At 35.9% G+C, this 18,685-nt stretch overlaps 2 protein-coding genes across 2 annotated transcripts; both read left to right on the top strand.

The window, feature by feature from the left end:
• The first annotated feature begins 271 nt into the window (after positions 1-271).
• LOC117668456 (fatty acid-binding protein, adipocyte-like) lies at positions 272-7,455 on the top strand. Its single transcript, XM_034422333.2, has 4 exons — positions 272-436; positions 3,351-3,523; positions 5,618-5,719; positions 7,230-7,455. Exons 1-4 carry the CDS (start codon positions 364-366, stop codon positions 7,278-7,280), a joined length of 399 nt encoding a protein of 132 aa, XP_034278224.1. The 5' UTR covers positions 272-363; the 3' UTR covers positions 7,281-7,455.
• A 2,287-nt stretch (positions 7,456-9,742) lies between these two features.
• On the top strand, positions 9,743-17,849 carry LOC117668454 (myelin P2 protein-like). The gene is made up of 4 exons (XM_034422332.3): positions 9,743-9,943; positions 12,370-12,542; positions 13,793-13,894; positions 15,132-17,849. Exons 1-4 carry the CDS (start codon positions 9,871-9,873, stop codon positions 15,180-15,182), a joined length of 399 nt encoding a protein of 132 aa, XP_034278223.1. The 5' UTR covers positions 9,743-9,870; the 3' UTR covers positions 15,183-17,849.
• Positions 17,850-18,685: the final 836 nt, after the last annotated feature.

Raw genomic sequence — 18,685 nt, 5'->3', positions numbered from 1 at the left:
TAGATCAGTGCAGAGGTCAGTGCTTTTTATGCAGTGAATTAGTCATACCAAATACAGTATAACTGGGTAGGGGTGGGGGGAGAGAAAAAGTAGCAGAAATAACTACTGCTGCTAGAACAAAACATAATAGTTAGGTGCTGGTAATGCTTTGTCCTAATGGCTAATAGCACTATGACCCACTAAGGAAAAAAAAATGTTAAATCAGAGCCACTGATTGCCTGAGTGACTATTGGCTAATAGCAGAAAATCACATGGTCAAAGCTTCTTTTTAAAGGCATGAGTAAGGTTAGTAACAGAAGTGGTGATTACATCGAGGTTTGCAGGAAGGTGTTTAGAGTGTGTTAGAAAACTTAGTCCTTCACAATGTGTGAACCATTTTTGGGAACTTGGAAACTAATTTCAAGTGAAAAGTTTGATGACTACATGAAGGAGCTGGGTAAGAATTGTTTATTGAATTTAGTAAAAAGCTTTGGTTTTGCTGGAGAATGTGGTTATGTAGAATTTTTATTAGGTATGTAACTAGTGGACTTGTTTTATTATAAACTTAACCTGTGACAATATAGCTCCTTTTTCTTTATTGTTAATAGTAATGTAATGAAAAAACTCTTGCTTACATTGTTAGCTATGCTAGATTCCAGAGTAATCCATGTTATACTGTATGTCTAAAGTAAAATTCATTTTGTTTGCATTTTATCTGGCTTCCAACTAATTTTTGAATGTACAAATTCAGTTCGTATAGCATGGATTGTAGAATGTTACCCTGGAATTGTTTTATTAAATATTAGAAAAGCATGAAATCATGTTTAAGTTTTGTATAGCATTTGTAGCCAGGTTACTTACCACAGGAGTGTGAAGGGTTCTTGCTACTTATTTATTTAAATGTTTATTGTCTGATATTTTCTCAACATACATTAACATTGATACAAATGTTAACAAAACACCCCAAACAGAAGAAGCTCTGATCAGATGCTCCCTTATATGAAAGCTTATGGTTTTTTCCCTCTGGCCAAATGTGAGCAAGGTTTATGATGCTTGGTAATGGCTAGCTGTGAGCTTTGAAGTAGTGGTAATGTTCTTATCAAGACATGCCTGCTTTAGGTTAATGATGCTTCAAAGAATTGGTCTGAAGCTTTGCATTGTTTATCCATCACACTTTTTAAGTAGAATGCTGGTCCCTTGTTTAATTGTGGTAAAACTAATATATGCAAATGGTCTACTTCCAATATTAATATATATAGGGCATAGGAATAAAGATACCTCTAAATCTGTTAGATACACTTTTCTTGGACCTTCAAGTTCAAGGAGCCCATAGTTTTAGCTTTACACTTCATTTTCTGGCTAATACCACCTCTAGCAGTAAGTGATATGGAAGACTTCTGAGACTGCTGTTAACTTGGAATAGACAATATGGCAATAAAGAGGTAGTATTCTGCATCTCTTTGCACCCCTCTAATATTTTTGCATTTTTTCAGTCCGCAGGCTTCACTTAAATGAACATAGCTCAGTGCAATGTGAGAACTAAGTTTCTCCCTAGGTGTAAGGTAGCTTCCGAGGTGCCTCTGCTACTACTGTTTAACAACCTGGGGGACAATCTTCTACTCAATTTTTTGTTGAGATCAGCCGTTACAAATATTTCTTCAAATGAAATGCAGATATAGCTGGATTATATCAAATTATGTAGAGTAAGGAATTTAGTTTATATAATACTTATTTCAAGAAATTATATTTGCCTCCAGTCTTTTGAAAAGAAAATTGAGTGGAGATGGGCATAAAAATGAAGGTAATATTTGGTAAATAAGCCATTGAGTAAAGTGCTTGTTTAAAAAAATGGTTATGCTCTGGATAAACATAGAAAAAGCTTTTCTAACCTCTTAGAATGTAGGACCACACCTAAATTGTCCCACCACCATGGAAGCCCTTTTGATGTGTTCTTGCAAGTCATAACTAACAATCATTCTATGTGCGAAAGCAAGCACCAGTTAAACTTCTTGATGCTGAACAGTATAATTTGCTATCACAGTAGTTGCCATCCCTTTATCTTATAATTCAGGTCTATATTACTTTAAGAATCAGAAAGACAGCTTTCCCTGACTGCCAGTTTGGGGAGATGGGTAACAGCCTGACTTCTGATCTGAATACTTCTCACTAATGTATGACTGCCCAGTATAGAAAACAGGATGCTGTATAGGACCAAGCAGATTCTGACATTTTCTTTTTCCATGGTTTCTGGGAAATTATCTTTCTCAATCTGTGACAGCCTGGAGTAAATACTGCTCTGGATAGGAGGAGGGCTTTTAGTATTCCTCTCATTATTTATTTATTTATTGGTTCGATTTATATGCCACCCTTTTCCGGAGACTCAGGGTGGCTTACAATACATTAAGCAATAGCCTTCATACTTTTTGTATATACCTGCTTAGTAGGCTTTCGCCTCCCCCCCCACAAGCGGTGTTCTTTTATATACAAAGTCAGCTTATTGTCCCCACAAACCGGGTCCTCATTTTACCTACCTCGAAAGGATGGAAGGCTGAGTCAACCTTTTTTTTTTTTTTAATTTATTTTTATTTATATGCCACCCTTCTCCAGAGACTCAGGGCAGCTTACAATGCGTTAAGTAATAGCCTTCATACTTTTGTATATTTTATACAAAGTCAGCTTATTGCCCCCACAATCCGGGTCCTCACCTTGAGCCTGGTGAGATTTGAACTCGCAGTAATTGCAGGCAGCTGTTGTTACTTAACAGTGCTTTAGTCTGCTGTACCACCAAGGCTCTTAAATATGTTGATAGCTTTGAGTAATTGTAATAAATAGTGATGTTGCCTTAAAGGAAAAGGCACCTTATGCTGTTTGTTAGCTAGATCAAATGAAATCAATCAGGATATTTATGAAAACATATATTAAAGCTAATTGATGGAAACTACTTTGGATTTCATATACAAAATATACCAAATAGTTGGGGGAGAACAGAGATTGAATTGGACAGTTGCTTTATTATTTTCAGCCTAGTTTATGGCAGACAATAGAGTCACCTAACTCAATTTACTACACAATTCAAGCTGGTCCCCAGATCAAATATCCAGCTTGCACACCATGCCTTAAAATCTTTCTCACCTCCAGCACAATTTTTATACAGAGAAGCTCTAATCAAAGGCAAACCCCCCATCAAGATAAAAATGACTATAGGAAAAGAACTTTGTCTTTAAACTCTTTACTCTCTTGTTCTGTAAGGGTTTGGTTATAACCCATCTTGAATCAAGTCTTTATAAGTAGGTGTGTTGTTTTTTTCAATTCAGTCTTCAAGATCAAGAAATTTGTGATAAGAAATTCATGATTTTTGGTTTGATTTGTAGGTGTGGGCTTTGCCACTAGGAAAATAGCTGGAGTGGCCAAGCCCAATATAATTATCACCTGCACTGGGGGTGTTATAACTATCAAGACTGAAAGCAGTTTCAAAAACACTGAGATTTCCTTCAAACTAGAAGAAGAATTCGATGAGACCACAGCAGATGACAGAAAAGTAAAGGTGAGTTCCCTACTTTCCCTTAAATCATTTTGGTTGAGTACATTTGGACTCTTGAAAAATGTATTGTGAATCCTCTTGGAAAATGACAATGTAGGAACTTCCTCATTTATAAAATGATGACCGTGTGGGACATGAATACCAAGTTTAATGACTTGGCTAAGAATTCTAGCAAGTTTAAGTTGGGAAACAAGAGTTTTAAGCTCTTTCATCCTACAAGATGTTCCGGTTTTGCTGATTTCTGGGCAGGTGACATCCAAGTCAAATAATGGGCTGCAGCCACATGTTCTTGTTAATTAAGAAGAATATGCAGTCCGCTTGGAGATCTAAAGCACTGATGAAAATAAACTGTAAAGTGATGTTTCTCAACCTTGGCAACTTGAAGATGTGTGAACTTCACTCCGAGAATTCCCCAGCTAGCCACGTAGCATGCCCTTTCCTGCAGATTAAATTAATGGTTTTAGATCTAAAATTTGGACATGGCATGAAGCTTGGTGGATGCCAACAAAGGTACAGGTAGTCCTCGACTTACAACAGTTCATTTAGTGACCAGTCAAAGTTACAATGGCACTGAAAAAAGTGACTTATAACCATTTTTTATAACCATTGTAGCATCCCCATGGTCACATGATCAAAATTCAGACACTTGGCAACTGACTCATGCTTGCAACAGTAACAATGTCCCAGTGTAATGTGATAATATTTTGTGACAAGCAAAATCAATGGGGAAGCCAGATTCACTTAACAATTGTGTTACTATCTTAACAACTGCAGTGATTCACTTAACACCTGTGACAAGAATGATCATAAAATGGGACAAAACTCACTTAACAACTGTATTGCTTAGCAACAGAAATTTTGGGCTCAGTTGTGATCGTAAGTTGAGGACTACCTATATCCATATATATATATATATTGAGCCAATTTGGTTTTTTGATTAAGGCCCGAGGCTAGAAATTGGAAGTCTGAGGTCTAGTCCTGCCTTCAGTATGAAAGCCAGAGGACAGTCACTCTGTCTCAGCCCAACCCACCTCACAGGGTAGTTGTTTTTTAGGGAAACTAGGAGAAAGGAGCATTAAGTACAAGTACTTAACAGTTTATTTAGTGACAAGTTACAATGCCACTGAAATAAGTGATTCATTACCATTTTTCACGTTTATGGTCATTGCAGCATCCCCATAGTCTTGGGATCAAAATTGGCAATGTATATGTATTTATGACCGTTGCGTATCCCAAGGTCATGTGATCCATCTTTTGCAACCTTCTGACAAGCAAAGTCAATGGGGAAGCCAGATTCACTTAACAACTGTGTTATTCACATCTGCATTACTTAACAATTGTGGCAAGAAAGGTCCTACAATAGAGGAAAACTCACTAAGCAAATGTATTGCTTTTTAGCAACCAAAATTTTGGGCTCAATTGTGGCTGTACGTTGAGGACCGTACCTATATGTTCTCCTCCTTGATTTATTTATAGAAAAGAAAGGTGAAATAAAAATAAAATTGATGCCTCTGAGATCATAGTAGCCCCATAGTAGCAGAGTTTTAGGGGAAATTATATACTTCAAATACATCTGATCAGATTGAATAGGCTTCTCTCATATACATCAGCCCTCTAAGGCTGACCAGATTAGGAAACTAATTCCTAATAGACCAGAATATACTTTATTGAGATAGGTTAACGTAACGAAATCTGCTTGTCTTTTACCTTGCTTCCCACTGATACCCAGTAAAGACAAAAGGAGCCAGCCAAAGCCTCTTCCTGATACTTCCCCCTTTCCTAGAGTGCAAGGAATACTTCTGTAGCAGCTTCTGAATCTTCTGTTCAAGGATCTACATGACTCCCTACTTATACGAATAGATATTAGGTGTTCCAGGCAATATATATGTTGTTTCTGTCTGTGATTATTTTCTTGCAGTGAGCAGAACTTTCACCATGCTAGTAATTTCATTATTAAAAAAAACATTGAATGCTGATTATTGTCTTACTGAGATGTACATTGTGCATAGTTTGAGAACTGTGTTTTCTACCTAAATTGATTCACATATTTCAAACGCTGCCTTTTTATAAAATTGACCAGATAATTTTTCTTGGCAGAGTATTGTGACACTAGACAATGGCTCACTGAATCAGGTGCAGAAATGGGATGGCAAAGAAACAATAATAAAAAGAAAAATAGAGGATGGTAAATTGGTTGTGGTAAGTTCATTTTTGGTTATAAACATTTGGGATGTTTTCCAGCAATAGAAATGGCAAGTTTATGAGTGAACATTTTTCAAAGGGGAAAGAGTAAAACAAGTAAAGATATTCTCTTTTTCCTATCCTATAGAAGAAAGATGTGTCTTATTTTGGTTGGTGAGTCAAGAATTCCTTGAAGTTAATAAGCAAGTTAATACAGAAAGGAAATACTAGGCTATTTTGCAAGTAGAACAGTATATCTTGTGCTATTTTTTAAAAAGTATTTAAAGCAAATCTCACTTTGAGAGCATTATTTCAGACTCTACTACAACCATTCTCCGATTCTCAATCTGAGAATGCATCAGATTGGCTCAAATTTGCAACAAACATCCTTTTTAGTGTAGAATGATTTCAAAATGAAGCAGGTTTTAAATATTATGATTCAATGGCAGCCCCTAGTAATGAGTTGATTGGAAATGAATGACCCTAGCCGTGGCCGAATGGTGATTCTCATATTTATACACTTATAATCTATAATTTTTACAAGAGCAGAGCAATGGATCAGATTGAAAAGTGATATTGATGGATGCTGTAATCTCTAATGGGACATGCAGGGAAACTCCACTCTTTTGATATTTAAAACCTTTTCTATAGGCACCACCTACATGCTTCCAAAAAGACAAATGAAAAGAAAATCCTAGTAATTGAAATGCTGTCTTGATTTTAGCAAAGAAAAAGCATTCTAGCAGACAGTTTCTCACTGAAAAGTAATCAGAAATACTCTTCTCACTGGAAAAGGTAATGCCAACCTGCCATGTATGAGCTGTGGCAAGAGCAGTTTCAGGAAAATGAGAAGTCATTCAGATTTCAGGATGACGTTGGCATGCAGGCACATGTGCAAACAAGACAATTGGATTAACTGATCGTTTGTGACAACATCAAGGGAAGGGCCTTAAGCAAATGTGTTTTCAACAAAAATGTCTAAATACGTTGCCAGTAAGGTATTATGTTGACTTGCACAACCTATGAACTGTGGAAACTCGAAGGTATCTTAAAAACTCTTGCTTAAATATTCCGAATATTTCTCAGTCTTTTATACAAGCATAATTCAAATTATTTAAAAACCCAATATTCAGTCCATTGTTAAACAGAAAAGTAAGTCAAATTCTCTTCAAGCAAGCCAAAAGAGCAATTTTCAAATATTGGAAATTGTTTTTCTGGCCTTTTTGGAGAGAATTTGTCTAATGCATTTTTCAGTGGTCAAGGATATAAGCACATATAAGCAGACTTAAGCAATTTGAGTCTTCTTCTCTTGGATATGATTTTTTAAAAAATAAAGCACCATTGCCTGGGGTCATGCAATACACTAAGCCAAAATTGGTTTAGCGTGTTGCATCAATCCAAGTCTTGTTGGCTTCCTTGATAGTCTCATACTTCATTTGAATAAAGGGACACCTGATCCACTTACTGAAAATAACTGTATTGATGATATGATATAATGGTGATATTCTTGTGCTTTTTTCTCTTCTAGGAGTGTGTAATGAACAAAATTGTCTCCACTAGAGTGTATGAGAAAGCATGAAAAATCCATATTGTACAAATTAGATGTATCTCAAAGCAAAATATGAAGTTTGATTCACGGAGCAGAGCCTTCAGCTCTGTTGAAGTTGAATTTGACAGACCAACTCCCAATTACTTTTGTACCTAATTCAGAACATTTTGATTATTCAATAAAGTGTTTACCTTGAAATGAAAAAGTTTCTGACTCAGTTGTGGAAATTGAATAAGGATCAGTCAAAACTAGATTTTCATGTTCTCCTTATGGGATCAACTTAGCCTCATTATTCCTCACTTATTTAAATATTTTTTAGAAATCTGACTGTAGTAAATAATGAAATAGGCTAAAGTGTAATTGTCCTGCCCCACCTATTCTTTTATACTGTGTACGTTGAAAAGTTCATTGTTTCTTTACTGCTGTATTTGCTGTTTTACTTCCTATAGAAAAATCAATTTCAAAAAAAATAATGCTGGAATAACTAGAGTCCAGGGCTTCCAGTGGGTGGTTTCAAGAATCGTCTTTTTGGAGCCATAATTTGTTAGAACAAACGTCTAGGATTCTTCCTGAGAATAAATTAATGTCTTTTGGGAAAATAGGAAGGCCAGAAGTTGCTTGTTGTGCTATTTGGAGCATAGTTCCAAGAATTACCCATATTGATTATCTTAAAAAATGTTTAAAGCAGGACTTCTAAAATCTCCAAATTATATTTGAAAGTTATGCTGTGGACTTGGCATAAAGTGACTTGCCATAATAGACATGGCCAGCATGACTATATTCATTTACCAGGACATTAGATTGATTCCTAAATTCCACACTTCTCCACCATCCTGGTTTACCTTTCTCTGAGTTGGGATGCCCACTTCCTAAGAAAGCATTGGCTGTGTAACTCCTCGCTCTTCTTTCCCTGATCTAAGAATACTTAGGGATTCCAGAAACAGTCAAAAATAAAAGATGAAGTTGGTGTTTAACTTACAAGAATCAGCTTTCCCTTCAAATATTTTGAGTATAGAAAGAGAGAAGAGGAAAGGGAACACACCAGGAACCGAGACAAATGCAAGGAGGCTCCTTAATAGTGGTCTAAGTGGGGATAGCATTCCATTTTTGTAAAAAAAAAAAAAAAGCCTTAAATCATTTTCAAGTTATTAGGAAATACACTTCGTAAAGCAACCTGTGAAGCAATGATCTTATCTGTTACTTGGGGCAGAGGTCATGCTTCAAATGAACACCTATTCATAGCATTACAACAAAATGACTCAGCTTCTCCTGCCAACATTATCCCTATCAAATAAGTGCAAATACTAGGACTTACCCAGCTTTCATCAAACACAGGAAGTAATATTTATATACAGAGAATTTATAAGAATTTATCTTTTCTTTGGCACCCAGCTGCCTTCCCTTCCAACTACCAGCTCTTTTTTTTGTTCTTTGAACTGTATCAGCATCAGTGTGGGAGGATTATCATTTAAAGCACGGATGTCAAACTCGCTGCATCATGTTGCCGTCACGTGATGTTTCACAATGTTTTAGCCATTTGCAGAACTGGGGTGGGCGTGGCCTACACTTTATCCATAACCAAAAAACCTATATCTCACAAGTTCAGTATACATTGACATATATATTTCTAATCCTCTTCCATCTCTTAGAACCATAGAAGGAAGCCTCAGAAGTGAACTAAAATGAAATAACATAACTGCTTCACTTTGCTTTTAGAAGCGGGGGGGATGTGTTACTTCACAAAGCATAAAGCTTGTAAAAGATGCTTCAAATATTCCTTCAGTGAAGCCAGACGTTATGCCTTCTGGGTTTTGCACAAGTCTACTAAACATTGGGATAAACTTCTTAGCAGCAAAGAAGATGGTCATGAATGTAATGGAATTTCCTTTGGTTGAAATACAAACAGAAGTTAGAAAAGCATCTCTTGTAGTTCCTATATTCCTAGCTGTACACAGGGTTGGGCTGAAATACCTCTAAGGCCATTCTGTGATCTGTGTTATTAGCCTTTTAGATTATTTTGGTGCCAGGAGAATGTGTCAATATTATGTACAATATGGCACTATACTTTCAACATTCTGAAATATCTCGACTTTAAGACCTCCTGGTATGTTGACATTCTGATGATGAACATAGCGCAAGGAATTTTGGAATCGGTTTCTTGCCTATAGTACACAACCTTTTCTATCCTAAACACTATTTTATCTGTACTTATTTCCTTAATGGCTACATTAAGTTTATTCCTCATCCTCATAAGACAGTGTCATAAGACTTTCTTGAAAATCAAATGCTGTCCTTCCCAAGAGCACTGTGTTGCATCTGTGCTCCAGCACAATAGTAGCAAGCTCACGCCCATCACCCTTCCTCTTTGTATTACTGTGGAGGAGTTGGTGGCAGGCAAATGCTGCTGGTCTTGGTACTAGCATGAATGGTATGGCACAAAGGCCCATTGTTTGGCCTCTGACATTGCCCTTCTGCATTGGGAGGTGCTGAGCCCTGGATGTCCTAGGTCTCTCTTTAAAAGATGTGGCTGGGATATTACCATTCATATAATCCATCTGCCTCTTCCTAAGAATTGCTCCTGTCATTGCCCTTCTCCCAAGGATACACAACCAGCAAAACTATGTGCAACAAATTTGTGGGAAGCTGGAAACTCATCTCTAGTGAAAATTTTGACGATTATATGAAGGAATTGGGTGAGATTTATCTCGATTTGATTTTTAAAACGCTGCAGATTGCCCGTTGTTGATTTCTCATCAGAGTTTTGCAGTTAGATTATGAAACATTTAATTCTCTTTAAAATAAATATTAGAAAACATGAGAATTTTTAAATTTCTTCTTTGGTAATAACCTTCACAGAATTTATTACTTAGCTTTTATTATAGTATTAGATGAATATGTTTCTTGTTGCTTCTTCCAAGTCATTATTCATGATGGAATAAGGAAAAACTTCCTCTGAGTCCATTGGAGCTGGGTAGCTAATCAATTTAATTCAATGTGAATGTTTTTAAAATGTTATCTAATTTTAGGTTCTATTTAATTGGGCCAAACTATGTTATAATAATAATTTTAATTAGCAATTTTATGATGTTTGTATATCTATATTTTTCTTGACTGTACACCACCTTGAGTCCTACGGGAGAAAGGCGGTATAGAAATATAATTAATAAATAAATAAATAAATAAATAAATAAATAAATAAATAAATAAATAAATTTAAATAAATAATCCTAAATTTCTTGATAGCCAGTTTTTACTGTAAATAAAATTATTTGTTGCACAGAAATTGTAGGCATAACTCTATTTATTCGCAGAATTACTCCATCCGTGAAGGCTTTTAACTGATGAAGTCAGATATGTCTGGAATATAAATTTAGTTGTTTATTTTGTCCAAAAACTAGGTATATTTTAAGGAAGTTTAATTGGGTTAAATATGAAAGTTTGCTATATATATATATATATTTAAATAAAACTGTATTGAATTGTTTTTGAGCATGAAGTAAAATATGAAAGAAGAAAGAGCTATGTGAATTATCATTTGTTTTACTAGAGAATGTTAACTTGCTTTGTTGTAAGATCAGTATACTTAAGAAGATGTGCTTCCAGACTACTTTTTTAACCTATGAAAATGCATTTTTGAAAAAACAAAAAAAGGAGATTATGTGTGATGAGGTTACCATCTGGACTGCAAACATCCACATGGCTAATAAATGGCAGTTGAGCAATAGAGTTTCCTATATCTCTTTGGTGCCATCAGATAGTCATCTGGATTTGTATAGCCCACACATGCTTTATTTCTACATCATCAAGAAGTACCGGTCATTCCGAGCAATCATTCATCTTTGTAAATGCATCATCAGATATCAAACATCAAAGAAAGAATGTGGTGATCACACTTGGAGGTAATATGTAAAATGCAATAAGTTTCTCCCAGATGCACACGCACTATACACATATAGATGCATGCATCTGGTGCAGAAGATTCAATGACTAAAATCAGATCTTGCATGTTGTTGTAATGGTAGGTGAAAGTGACTTTACGAGATAGGTGCAGACTGCCCAACCGGCATGTGGAAGATGCTTCAGCCCCGTACAGAAGGAGGGAGAGTGTGGGAAATGTTTCAAACGGGACTTTAGTTTTCTGGAGAGTAAAAGTAAAGGAGGAGAGGCATACTTTCAATATTGCAAAACTCTGTTAATGTGCAATAAAGGTACAGTTAGTATCAGTAGTGAGATGTAAAATTTCTTACTACCGGTTCTCTGGGCGTGGCTTGGTGGTGGGTAATGTGACTGGGTGGGCGCAGCCAACTTTTTTAAAAAAAAAATTTAAAAGCATTTTTTCTACAACCTCTTGGCCAAAGAGGTTGGTAAAAAATGCTTTTAAAAGCCTCTGACGATCCCAGCTGAGCCGGGAAATCATCAGAGGCTTTTTTTTTTTACTTTTAAAAGCATTTTTTCAGCCGAAGAGGTTGTAGAAAAAATGCTTTTAAAGTAAAAAAAAAAAGCCTCTGATGATCACGCGGCTCAGCTAGACATGGGGGGGAGGGGCACAGGGATTTTTGCTACCAGTTCTCCGAACCACCCATCACCATCGTTACTGGATCAGGTGATCTGGTCCAAACCGGGAACATTTCACCCCTGGTTAGTACTCCTGGTTGTGCTTCCTCACAGGATTAATTTTTTTTCTGGAAACTGACTCTTCATATAGAAAAGATATCACAGAAAAGCAGTTCTTTCTACTTTGGCTTCCATTTGTTATTTATTTAATTTTATTATTCACTTGATGCTGCTGTTTTAGTTTTTCTCAACCAGTCACTCTATAGACATATTGGAGCACAATTCCCATTGTCCCCTGCCAGATGTTCCTTATCATCACTGTGGAATATGAAAAATCTACCCTTAAGGAGGGTATTGGGCTATGACTATGTGGTTCACAGCAATGAATAGTTGTCCTACTAGGAACACAAATAAATGCTATTATTTAACTATGAATTTAAATATGAGTGCAGGTACGTAATATGTCAGAGATAATTGGTGTAAATGATTGCGTAATACAAGCCACCCTCGTACACTTTTTGTCAAATGAGTAATGAATGACTACTTTTTTCTTGGTGTTCCATAGGAGTGGGATTGGCGACTAGGAAACTTGGTAACTTGGCAAAGCCTAAAACCATCATCAGCATGAAGGGTGATGAGGTCACAATCAGAACAGAAAGTACCTTTAAAAATACACAGATCATATTTAAGTTGGGTCAAGAATTTCAAGAAACCACAGCAGATGGCAGAAAAACCAAGGTGAATAAGCTTTTTTTTTTTTACATTTTATCGGAGGTATTTTGATGTTCTTAGGAACAGTGTAAGAGTTTCCAATCACAGAGGAAATTAATAAGGGGTCATTCAGATAGTTGATTACCGTCTACCATATTTCCTCAGAGTTCAGTCCTGATGTGGGAAATTCTCATTAAAGTGTTGAGTATGTTTAAGATGTATTTTGAAAGAAAAGGAAGAAAAATGTCTTATAATTGACAATCTTTGTAACTTCCTTTTTACTATAAAAGAACTACTGTATGTCGGCTGCAAAAATTCAGATGACAACAAGAGGGTTGTATAGACGTAGAGAAAAGTGACTTTGCCACCAAATAGTGGGCCCCTAGATTTTCCACCTCGGGTTAGGCAGACTTACATAAAACTATGGCTTTGATACAAACAGGACAGAATCAAGGAGGGCCCCAAGGATTATACAAACACAAATAATAATTCAAAGGAGACAAAGCAAACAAGGCATGTGAGAACTGAGCATAAAGCATGTGGAAGATAAAGCAGAAAAATAGGAAGAGGCACCATCAAGAGGAAAATATACTATAATATATATTGAGGGTCATTTGTTTGTGATTCAATAGCAGAAAAATAATTGGCATCTTATTGCTAATAAAACTGTAGCTATTTAATATACAGTAGCAAAGCTCAAGGTTGCAAGTGACTATGATGGAACAATACAATACAGAAATAGCAAAATGGATATAGGGAACAGCGTGACTGGTGAATTCATGGACTCACCTATATTGTTTTCATATCAACTGTACAAAAGTAGTTTTGTCCTGGCTTTCTTCCAGGGTGCATTTTGACTTCTTGCTTGAGTCTCTTGCTCTGCTGTCTCTTGGTAGCTCATCATCCAAGTTCTGCTTAGTTTTTTCAAGATCAGCCACCATTATCAGCTAAGCACTGCTATCCAGTGTGACAAGCAGGATATATGTGTCTCTTTTTTTCTCTCTCAGCTGATTATTCCTAAGTGCTAGAAGATGATGATGATGATGATGATGATGATGATGATGATGATGATGATGATGGATATGTAGATGATAGATCTATTGACAAATCAAAGAAAGATAGATAGATGATAGAGAGAGGGGGGAGGGAGAGGGGGAGAGGGAGGAAGAGAGAGAGAGATGCATAGTCTTTACACATGGGAATAGTATTTCACATTTTTTATTGTACTCAATCTGTGTCAAAATGATAACTTTTAGTATTACTATTTGGATCTACAGACTGTGGTAACCTTAGAAAAAGGAGCGCTGGTTCAAGTGCAGAAATGGAATGGCAAGGAATCAACAATAAGGAGGAAATTAATTGATGGAAGAATGGTGGTGGTAAGTAGTTCTTCTTAATCAAGAAAACTACAGGATGTGCATTTGTTTAATTTGTTTATTGCAATCTTAGGAACTTTTGAATGGCAAGGTATATATTTTGATCACAGCTGTATACCTGAAAAGGGTACCCTGTTGAAAATACACATTAAACATTAAAGAATAAAAACGTGTGGCTTAGCAGGAAGTGCATTTTTATCTCTTCAGAGAACAGTTCATGAATGAATGGATTTGAATATGTCCTTCCTGAGTTGTCCAGTTTAAAGCAGGTTTTGATTTTGGGATGGTGTTCATCAGTGAAAACATATGCGTGAGCCAATTTGATTAAAATCAAGACTACTTTCAAAGGGCCCAAATGAGTAATGGTATTTTCAGCTTTTTACATTAGGCAGAAATAGCAAATGAAGAAGAAAATTATATAATAAAATTATGCACATTGAGTGGTTAAGGAGAAAATTTTTCTCATTCTGTCAGATATAAATACAGTGAAGCTGAATGGTAAGAGGGTTAAATCTGATTAAAGGAAGCTGACAGATAGAATTTGGTACCCCATGATTTAGCAATGGTCGATAACTTGAATGGTTGTAAAAGCAAATGAAAGAAAGAATATTTGTAGTTATTACTCATCATAGCTATATAATACTTACAAAAAACAGTAAGTTCCTTAGCATTATTTCCTAATAAATGCAGTTCAGGGGAACATTGTGTTCCTATCCTGCCTTTTGGCATTCCTAGTGTAGACTAGATAAACATTTGATTGGTTCATCAAGCTGTGTTCCACCGTGTCCTAAAGCTAAATTTAAGATGGCTTCACTTGTTATAGATTAAAATTATATATACATGCGCAAACTTTAAGTGACTGGGAGAATCAGTTTCACGTCTTGATCATTAGCATTCAGAAAAAGTTCCAGGCACATGCTGACTTACTTGTTCTTTATTAAATCTTGTGTTCATTAGAATTAAACAAAAGCATCTTGGATTTTGGTCATTGACTTTTGATAGGCAGCAGTACCATAAGAGACACTGTACAAGAAGGCTGGAAAAGAAACCAAAATCAAAACTGATATAAACTTGCTAGCTACAATGTTTAACACAAGCTTTTATTATTCATTTTCAATTTTTTTTTAAAAAAAATATCAATTCCCATCTTACATTTGTATAAATATATTGTATAATGGTGTTGAGGCTAATCATGTGATTATGACTTGTCTTAAATCTCAAATTATGTTCCTCTTTTTAGGAATGCATCATGAAAGGCGCCCTGTGTACAAGAGTTTATGAGAAAATGTGACAAAACTTGAAGGTTATACCAGATGAGACCAATTCTCCACAACATTTCCTTGAGGAATTGCCGAGGAACTGCCATTTCTATTCATCTTTTCCCTTTTTCCCTTTTACTGGAGGGCAACTAAACTATAAGTATTAATTTAAACAATTAAGAAAGTAGATCACACTTGATACTAAATAAATGCTTACCATTGTATAAATGTGTAATTTCAGTGAAATTAAATGGTTGCATCTAGCCTTCCTGAACATTTTGTTAAAGAGTTGTTCTTATTCCATAGTGATATACTCTTGCACTACTGAATTTATAGACATTTTACACAGAAACAGGCATATTCATAATTTTTTTAAATGATATGTTATGCAGCCCAGATGTGCTAATCTGGAGTCCTTGACAATATAAAATAAAATATTCACCATCTCTTAATGAAAGGCAAGAGTTTATTTATTTTCTCCTAAAGCTGTGCTGTGAACCTGAGATCTCCCATTAGGCTAAAGTTCAACATCAGTTTAGTTCAACATCATTTGAAAGTGTCATGCTGACTATGCACAGCAGATAGGAAACATGGCCAGATAAACTAATTCTGCTTTATTATAAAGCTACATTAATAGAATCTTGCAAGTCTCTTCCCCTTATCTTTACAGCCTAATAGGAGAGGGAGGATCCCTTCAGAAGCCTCTTGCTCCACCCATTATGCATCGGTGGGCTATGCTCCCTCTTATCAGTCAATTCTCTAGGCAGCATCTCTTCACCAGGTCTCTCAAGGTCTTTGCCACATACCAATAAAAAAGTAAATCACATTTTTGTGTCACTTTCCTGATTATCAGCTTCATAGCAGAAAGGGAAGTGAGAATCAGTGTCCCCCTCCCCCACTCCCCCAAAATGAAAGGCTTCACACTTTTTGGTCCTTGGTCCTACCTACCAACTCATTCAACTTCATTCAACATTGACAATAGGTCCCCAACCAGGTAGGTTTGGGTGGGGTAGGTGTGTGGATGTGTTTTAAAATAAAATCATGGCAGCTCCGATTATGGACACCATTTTTTGATTCCTGAATTCAGATTTCACTGTCTCAAACCAATTTAATCTTCTTTAGCTTGGTACCTTCTCGATGTGTTGGAATAAAGTTCACAGATTTACGATACCTCCAATGCATCTGGAAGTGAGCAGATTAAGTAAGGTTTTAAGGAATATAACGTTTGGTGATAAAAAGTTTTCTTACAACTGAACCTATACATGAGGAGATGTTTAGTTCTGCTGTTCATAGCCTTAAAAAGGTTTACTTCATTTTGTTTGTTCATGCCTAAATTACTGGCCTAGTATGCTTTATTAAGAGAGAGAGAGAGAGAAATGTAGCTGCTCAGCTCTGCAACAGATCTGCCTGGCACTTTCTCTATAGAAAAATAACCATTAGCAGCTGTGTCATGGGAATTAAGAGTTTTTCCAGAACAGGAAAAGTGCAACTGTGCTGATAGCACAGAAAAAAATAAATAACTAGATGAGGTAGATGGTACATCCTATTGATGAATAGGCAGCATGCAATCAAATTCTAAGCCTTTGTTTTAGCAGCCACTCAGGTGGGTGGAGGGGCCCTGAAACTGCTCCAATCTTTCTAAAAACCATCAGACTACATCCTGTGCTTCAATTTAATATAATTTAGACACACCAGACATAACTGAAGGTACACATAGGATACAACTCCAGCCACTTGTCCATTCACCACTTCTTTTCTCCATCCAATTTAACTTATAACCTGAATGGATCAAATTCTGTTTATGATTGTCTCATAACATTGTCCCGTTTCATAGACAAGTGTCAGCATATTATAATAAAACTCAGGTCTTTTTTTCACTCTGCTAAGTAGGAATTATGCACCTTTATAGTGCTATTAAAAATAAAATAATACTATAATGATTAATAATCAGAAGTAAATATTACAATCAGATTATATTGAAGGCAGCAATATAAGGAAAACAAATATAGAAATGTTACCTCAAGTTAGTTCATTTGTCAAGCCAATATTACCTATGTTAACAGCTTTGTAAGATCAAAAATGGAAATATTTTACAGTACTTGCTATTTGGTTACTTACACTGGAGAAGTCACAGCTCCGGATCTCATAACATGTTTGGACATTTACTTAACAACTGCAATTACCATAGCTACATTTATACTTTATGCTAAACCATAGCATAACAACCTCGGTGCACATATAATACTAAACCAAAACCAGGGCTTAATAAGGCTTAGTATGGTCATTCTGAACCTTGATGCCCTCCAAATATGTTGCCAAGATTGCCTGGAAATCTGCGTATTTAGAAGATGCTAGGATGGAGAAGGTTGGCTTAGCAGAGTATGAAAACAAGGCCTGGGTTTTATTATAATATTCTGACAGTTGTCTGTGAAAGGGGACAATGTAATGAGGCATTCATAAGCAGAAATTAATCAATTAAGATTCTCATTAAAGACTAAATATCTACAGTGGTCTTCTTGTACTCACAGTTCTTGAGGTTTTTATTCATGATTCTCAGTTCCACAGGAACAGTATGTAGGAGATATTTTTAACTGATTGTATGATTTTAATCATGATTAATGTAGAGTCAGTAGATTTTAATGCCCTATGAGACCTGTAAATATTGAAATAAAATCAAACAACTGCAATGAAAAACACCATTTTGCTGATGTCTTCCTTGTGATCTTCCTGGATGTGTCTGGCTGGACATGGTGAGATACAGAATTCAAAATAGATAGCCCTTAGTCCAACATGGTGGCTTATTCACATGGTTTGTTACTCTTGGGTGGCATGGTATAATTGTAACTTTAGCACTGGTGAAATTCTTCATGAATTTATTAGATATAAATTTGTAATATACTCCAGACAGTAAAGTTGGCTATTACAGCTACACTCATGCATTCTATTACTCCATGGGTGGGCAACTGTGGCCCTTTTACAACCTGTGGACTTCAACTCCCAGAATTCTGGGAGTTGAAGTCCACAGGTTGTAAAAGGGCCACAGTTGCGCACTCCAGTATTACTCCATAACTGATCTGTTGGCATTTTGATAGTTTAATACATTCTGCACACGTAGACATTGTTGTGTCGTGATGTATGTTAAGATAAACAGCAGGCACAAAAAATGAACCTGGTCAGTTGGAGATATGAATAAAAGTATGTAGACTGTACAGTGAGTTAAGTCTACTTCCACAAACTCTCAGATCCACAAATGATACCTTCTAATTGGGTTTCCATTTGACAAACTGGCTAAAATTACAGTGTTTAGATATCCTTGACAGTTTTTGGTATTAATTCCCATGTTTATTAAGAAGGAAATTGTGCATCTTGCTACTTAAGAAACCCTGCACTGGGTAATAGGCCATTGTACTTCAGATGGAAAAATAACTTCCTGAAAATAATAGTTAACAAAATTTGGATTAAAGTTCAAAACATCATTAGAAAATAATCAGTGCTAAAAGTTTTGCACAACATAACTTGTATTACTAGGTTGCTC

Source organism: Pantherophis guttatus, chromosome 3 (genome assembly GCF_059756535.1).
Source record: "Pantherophis guttatus breed Tessera chromosome 3, ASM5975653v1, whole genome shotgun sequence".
Classification (NCBI taxonomy): Eukaryota; Metazoa; Chordata; class Lepidosauria; order Squamata; family Colubridae; genus Pantherophis; species Pantherophis guttatus.
The sequence above is the reverse complement of the archived record's forward strand: the minus strand, read 5'-3'. Positions and strand labels throughout refer to the sequence as shown.